General features: G+C 35.8%; 1 protein-coding gene across 1 annotated transcript in view; it reads left to right on the top strand.

The window, feature by feature from the left end:
* The first annotated feature begins 307 nt into the window (after positions 1–307).
* The window catches only part of LOC118750079 (kinesin-like protein CG14535), a 168,163-nt gene continuing 160,993 nt past the window's right edge, over positions 308–7,477 (top strand). Inside the window, exon 1 of the mRNA XM_036484813.1 lies at positions 308–1,128. Coding sequence (XP_036340706.1) covers positions 1,118–1,128 — 11 coding nt within the window. The 5' untranslated portion in view covers positions 308–1,117. The remainder of the gene's footprint in view (positions 1,129–7,477) is intronic.

The following is a 7,477-nucleotide window of genomic DNA, read 5'->3' on the forward strand; positions in this document are numbered from 1 at the left end:
AACGAGCCATGATACAAACAGAGCGCGCATGTTGCCGGCTGTGCGACGTTGCCAGGCGAGAGTGAAAATGCGCAAGGTGGAGTGCGTGGGGCACTCTCTCGCTCCCGATTGCAATGTTTTGAAAATTTGTTTGTGCTTCCAAGTCACATGTGTTTGTGCGATGCGTGTGTTCAGTGCAGGAAAATACTTCACTGCTTGCATTGCCAAACGAATGCCAACCGACCAAGAAACAAAACGAAGCAACTGAGCAGCATGCCTTCGCTGGTCTAGCCGTTGTGCCACAGCAATTCAGTAGGAAATTCAACTCCGACGGAAACGGAACCAAACGGAACGTGAAATGCGAAATGTGAAGTGAGTGAAAGAAATGTACTGTTATTGTACTAAGTGATGGTAGTGGTTTCGGTTGTGTATGTGAGGCAGCAGCAATGGATGTGCGAAGATATTTGGGGCGGTGGAGTGCGCGTTTCAGCCGCTGGCAATAAATATAATACCATTATGAGTGAATTTAATTAAAATGGTTTAGTAGAAAAAAAGAAGTGATTTTGCGGAACAGTAAAAGTGCAGGTAGGGGGGAAAATTGAAAATTGTATGGAAAAAAGAACAAAATTATCGTCAATTTGGTCTGCTTTTGATTGCTTCAAATATAAAATATCATAAAAATAATAACAAGTAAACACATTTCTAGTACAACTAAAGAAGAAAATGCTTGAACACAACTAATCGCTCAGACAAAAGTGGCGAACAAATAAGAAATAAAAACAAGAATTAGTTAATTTTATAGTCAGTCCCAGACTAAAGGATTGAAAAATTTAAGGACTTCAGTGGCAATTGATTCAGATAAAATTCGTGCAAAATCCGATAAATAAAATTAGGCTTTCACATAAAAAAATATGGTTTAAAGAAATATTTGAAAGTAAAGTTAGATTAAATAATCTTGCAATTTTAAACTTCGTGCAATATCAAAGTGGATTAGTTTTATATGTTACTGATTTTTTTATGAAAATAAAGTAAATAAAAATTACAAACTTCGATTTTGACAACCTCGATTTGCTCTACAGCAGTCAACAATCCAAGACAACTAGACTGGAATAGCTTCAAGTCACAAAACGCACAAGAAATGGATAAAAGGTGGGATGCAAAAAAAAATAATAATAATAATCTGAAGAAAAGAATTTCTTAAGAATTTTTGATAAATAATAATGCAATTATTTACATACTTAATTTTATAAACTTTATGTAACTAAGCCGAAAGTAGGCTTAACTTTTATGGACTTTACTGATGTGAACTTACTTCACTACTTAAATACATATAGATCTGTTTTTTTTTTAACAATTGTTGTTATAATTCTATTCTTCAATCTATGAAAAAAGTTTCTTTATGGACAAAACATCACTTATCCAAGTTTAATTAACTGTGGCAAGCATTTGCTGCACCAATAATACTATACCAATATAGCATCTCGAAAATAAGCTACACACATCAGAGTATTTGTATAATAAGTGTCTTTATATTACTTCTCACGCTATATAACCGAGCTATTATTGGGCAGTAGGGTGGTCTAAAAATATGTGCGGTAGAGTAAAAAGCTTAAAATATTAAGCTCTCACCCCCTAGGATGATTTTTTTTTTGTTTAAAGAAAAAAGGAGATATTTGGAACTGCCTCAAAGCCCATGAAGTTTTGATAATCAAAACTTTTCGATTGGAAAAGAATACCCAATTGTTTATTAACAATTTTTTAATATTAACTATTTTTTATAGGTCGCCAAAAAACCCCAAGAAGTGCAATGAGGGACCCATATAAAATTATTAGGATTAAAAAATGGTAAAGCTAATACTTGGGTATTATTATTGGAAGTATCCTGAAGAGGAACAGAGTTTTCCATTGCTACAAAAAAGTGTTGCTTCTTAATTTAAAATACATGGACAGCTTCATGTGCTTTGCAGCAGTTCTAAATGTAATTTTTTTAACAACAAACTACGGGTATTCTTTTTTTCATTTACAAAAGTCCTAGGGCTGAGTGCTTAACATTTAAAATTCTTGTTTTTTTTTGGACCACCCTAATGGGTAGCCATACAAGTCCCCATTTAAACTTGATCTTTGACGTATATCAAAGAGAACATAGTCCTTTTATGATAAATTTTTGGTTTCATTTTCTGTGTTTTAAATTGCTGCATTTGTTTCTTTCTATATTAGGTTTTCTTTGTGGACCAATCTTAAAGAAACTACTAGACATGAAAGAAGAAATTGTGCACTATAATTATAAAACATATTTTCGTGATTTCCATTGGTTGTTTTTGTTTTTCGTTTCATCATATGAGCTCTTTGGGAAATTTATTTTAGCAAAAATTTCAAAAAACATTAGGTTTGTGTACCTGTGGAGCTTTGCCGGGCAATATTTTTTCCATAGCGATGTACTAAATTGGATCCTTGACTACAAACTTCTGTTGAAAAACTATCTCCATACGTCCTTCTTCCTTTGTTGTTTAAAGTCATAGTGTATGATCCTTCTAAGGGAATTTCAAGCAAAAATAAGTATTCAAGGTCTTGTTGTAAAGAGAGTCGATGCTGAAATAATAAAAAAAGCTCTAGGTTTGACCTCTAATTACGATTACGTCGTACAGTTTGGTCGGTTAGTGGTAGTGTTGCCTGTTCAATGGCCCAGGATACAGTTAGTGACGCAAGCACCACTCCGCTGGCTCGTAAATGTCGTGCGAATGAAGGCAAACGCTCTAGTCCAGAAAGTATTTCAAGCGGGTCGGGATGCTGGTAACAAAGAAAGAAGAAGGCGTTAGAAATAAAAGGTGGAGAAGGACTTGACTTCACTTGGTGTTTCCAATTGGCGTCAGTTGGCACAGAAGAGAAACGATTGGCCTGCTTTGTGGGCCTCGACTTTGTGGTTACAGGCGCCAATCAAGAAGAATAACAAGATATAAGTAACTATTTTAAGATTTATATTGCCCTACATTGTTGAATCTAAACTTTTACCTTTCAAGTAAATATTATTTAACAAACTCCCTTATTTTCTGTAAAACAAAGTAGTCAAATCAAATCCCTAGCCTGTGAGTGCATCAAAGGAAGACCATTTCCTGAGAGCGCCGTCCCCCCCGTGGTGATGTTAAGCATGACTAGAAAAATCCAGGATAGAAGATATTGCAGTCTACTTACTCATGCGGGGGGTAAAACACACAACTACTTAGTAAATAGCATACAAAAAAATAATACAAAAAAATGTATCCTTCTGTGAGCTCAGTGGTATCACACACAGCACGCCATTGCCGGTTGGTGACAAAGCTTTTAACAGCCTTCAATCTGAACTAAGGGAATATGCGGAACATGCGGAAATCACGCAGTTCGCTTTGTTTGTAAATTTTTTTAGTACTCTTTCACTACTTTTATATAAATAAACTACTACAATGATTTTTATTCCCATTTTGTCTTTTACTATTCTTTCTTCTACTTTGATTTGATTTGGTCTTTGTTGTAATTGCAGTTGTCATTCACCTTGCCGTTTTGTTGACTAAAGGACTCACAATTCACTATCCATCCATATGGCCTGCTTAGGCGTAATTAATTTCGTTGTCATGGCGGCGCACGTAATCCTTAGACACTTTTGTGTATGCGTGTGTGTACTGATGTACACATACATATTTGTGTGTGAATGAATATTCGTAGCACAACTTAAAGCAAAACTATATGTAAACAACAATATGTAAAACTTTGTTAGTGAGGCTTTCGAGCTACAACCAGCGAACTGCTAGCGGTAGAATTGAATTGCCCAAGTATAAACGCCCACTGTGCTCTACTGGTCTTTTACAGTTAGATATATGAACAAGAGCTTGTTGGCATATTGTCACTTGGGTGGGCGTCTATGTGCAAAGTTTTAACATATCAACCGATGCTTGTTCATAGGAATGTATGTATATACCTACATTAGGGTGTCCCACAATTTAATATTCCAGCCGACTTCTAAGTTTTCCATTAATTTTATATGGGAAAAATATTTTTTTTTCTAGAAATGCTATAAAATTTTTAAAAATAAAGACTGTTTGATAGAATAAAAATATTTGACTTTGAAATTTAAAAAAAAAAAAAATATTTTGATACAAATTTAACTTAAAAATTTGCCAACTATTTTTTCATAAGCGTTTATCGCATCTCTTATATACAAAAATTTGTTTTTAGCGTGTAGTTTCTAAATAAAAATATTTTTATTCGATCCAAAAAAATAATTTTTGAAAATTGTACAGCAATTCTAGGAAAGCAATGTATGTTCTCCATATAAAATATATGGGATTTGAGCCCCGGAAGCACGGTTTAATATTAACCGATTTAAAAAAAAAAAACAAAAAATCGGGTCTCCTTATTTTCCATCTAAATATGTATCTACGATGTCCATACACACTCGTACATATATAAATCTGTATCAACATATCGTGTATGTATATGAAAATGTTAAAATCGTTTGTTCGGCAGGCAAAAACTCGAAAACGGCTTGAGCGATTTGAGCAATCCCTTTGTTCGCTATAAATTTCGCATGATTTACAAGCATGTGTAAAAAAATGGAGTGCCCTCACCTGCTTTAAAATTTTTGATTAATTATATGGATAAAATATATTACAATTTGGGTATGAAACTAAGGAGGTTTTGAGAAAGCGTAACTGAAAAAATATTTTTTAAAAGGGCTGCCACATGTTTCTCAAATTTAATCCAATTAAAGGTAAATAACATATTATTACACCATAAAATTATATTACACTATAGGTACCAGACTAAAAGGGCTTGATAAAACTTGATTTCCAAAAATTTTTGCAGATTGTTGCCACCTGTTCGAAAAATTTAATTTAATTCATAAGGTAAATGAAATGTTACAAAATGTGTGTATTAAAATAAAGTGGCTTAGGAAGGCTTATTGTTTAGATAAATGAAATCTTACAATTTCGGTATCCAACGAAAGGTATTTACGAAATCTTTGGTTAAAAAAAAATATTTTTCAATAGTGTTGTCTGTCGCCTAACTAAAAAGTTAAAACTAAAAATTTAAAATTAAGTAAATGAAATAATAGAACTGATTTATTATCAAATGAATTGTTCAAAAATTCTTTGATCTCAATATTTTTCAAAAAGGTACTAATTTTTAAGCTGAGGATTGAAATGTTAATTACGAAGTGTTTACGGAACAAAAAATATTAAAAAAGCTAGTCATAAAAACGGAAAAAATATTAAAAACTCAAATGAAAGCTGTTTAAAAAGTCCTTGATGGAAACTTAACATTGTTGTCACCAATTTATTTTTAATATGGTCTAATCAATAAAACTTTTAATATAAATAATTACGTTTGGGATGGCCAAAGTCTGGCACGCATGTTACAAAGGTAGACAATTTGTGGAATTTGGCGTTGGGTTTTTAATTATAAAATATCTGTTATTCTTTTAAGGCAGGTTAATTATAGAAGTGTAATCTAATAATAATAAATTGGCGCTTACACAAATGTTAGTGGTCGGCCGAGCTTATTCTCGGCCAAGCGTTATCTACAATACTTAAAAAAACTTACGGCGTTTTCTTTTCTACCGAATGATGTTGCTTTCTCATTGCCCTCTGTGCGCAAGTATCAAGATCTTCTAGTTATTCCTCCGGCTAAGAACAGTGTTGTATTCGAGCCCTTCTATGGATCTCCTAGAGAACACATATATCCATTTATAAATAATCAAAGGCTTGCTAAAGCCTTGAATAAAATAAGTGTGCAGGTAGTTCGTCGTCGCCTATCCGCTTAGCGAGTTTGGACTCCATATCCCGACCTTCCTTCACTGAACGTACTTGCCCCTGCCTGAATCTCCACAGATGAGGACGACTTGAAGTTGGTCGCAGGCGATGTTTTGTCGATGATTATTCTTCATAAGGCAAATGGGTTTGTAACCAATTGATTTTGGCTCCCTTTTGCTCTTGTATAAGGTGAATTTGTCCTTGGACTTTTATGCTTGACTTCTTCCGACACCCGCACCAATTGTTTGGTGTGGTTTTTAGTTTTTGCTTTGCGGGTAATCCTTTCTCTGTTCCCGCGAATATGATCACAACGCCTCGCGTTTTGTAAACGCCAAAGTAGAGTCGGTTTTATACAACCATCAACCAACCTTTTCCGCAAGTGGGTAGGGCCGTCGGTGTGGGCATTGAATAATTTAGCCAGTAGCTAGATCTTCAGATGTAACGCTGTACGCAGTAGACTTCTTAGTCACGCAATTGGATGGATTGGATGATATGTTTCGATGCAGCTAAGTAGGCAGGGAGACACTGAAGACCATCTCTGGGTGAATTTTTTATGAAATTTCCCCTTAAGAGGGATGAAACCATTTTGAGAGTTAGGGCGATAAAACGTTGCAGAAAAATTGCGTCTCTAAATTGTACGCCTTCCCCCCTATAATGACGTCGCAAAAATAGGCATTCAAAGGTCTTTTATTTGGATAATTGGTTTCTTTTCAAATTAACTACATAAATTCATAAATATCCAAAATGCATCGCAGCAAAAAAACTTTCGCAACATGTTGCATGAGCGTGAGAAATGTTGCTGCAGCACTCAATCTAGTCTCTCCCACACGCACGCACGTACAACACACAAAACGCCATGCAATACAAACAAATTCATCTCCTCGATTGAATACAAAAGACTGCCACGTGCTGTTGAGACAACAAACAAATAATATGTTGCATGCCACACCAAATTTACGATAATAACGAGCCATGATACAAACAGAGCGCGCATGTTGCCGGCTGTGCGACGTTGCCAGGAGAGAGTGAAAATGCGCAAGGTGGAGTGCGTGCACTCTCTCGCTCACAATTGCAATGTTTTGAAAATTTGCTTGTGCTTCCAAGTCACATTTTTTTTTTTTTTTTACGAGGAGGAAGCATCGAAAGCCTATACCCGTCAGTGTGGGACTTTAACCCGAACTAAACCTCCTACTGTCCGAGTACCGAACCCCCCGGTACCACCGTCAAGTATTTCGGCGAGAGGCGGTTGAGCACTAGGCTCGCACGTTCGTTCCAGTCGGTTGTACTCAGTCCTGGGCTACGCCTAGTAGGCTTTGCCACGTCTTGTTTAAGGATAATTACCCTTTTTTAACTATTTATTCATTTATCTCTTAGATACAACTTATTATTTTCGCTTTTATAGACAGTAAGAGCAAAAACTTTAAAATGCCTTATGCGACGAGTTTCAAGCCTGCATACGTATGTATATTGCCTTTGCGGTTTGAACGGTCTAGGTTCCAATCCGCACCAACGCCCCGTGTGGACGAAATTCGAAACTGCACTTTATTTGCGGCTGGAACGCCCTAGGTTCCAGTCCGCGCCTATTTTCGATTGCAAAAATTTTTCGAGGTTGCCACTTGGGCGGCTGGAACGCCCTAGGTTCCAGTCCGCGCATATTTATCGATTTCAAAATTTTCGAGATTGCCACCTGAGCGGCTGGAACGCCCTAGGTTCCA

This window comes from Rhagoletis pomonella, unplaced genomic scaffold (assembly GCF_013731165.1).
Source record: "Rhagoletis pomonella isolate Grant_MI unplaced genomic scaffold, Rhpom_1.0 Rhpom_scaffold_00132, whole genome shotgun sequence".
Lineage (NCBI taxonomy): Eukaryota > Metazoa > Arthropoda > Insecta > Diptera > Tephritidae > Rhagoletis > Rhagoletis pomonella.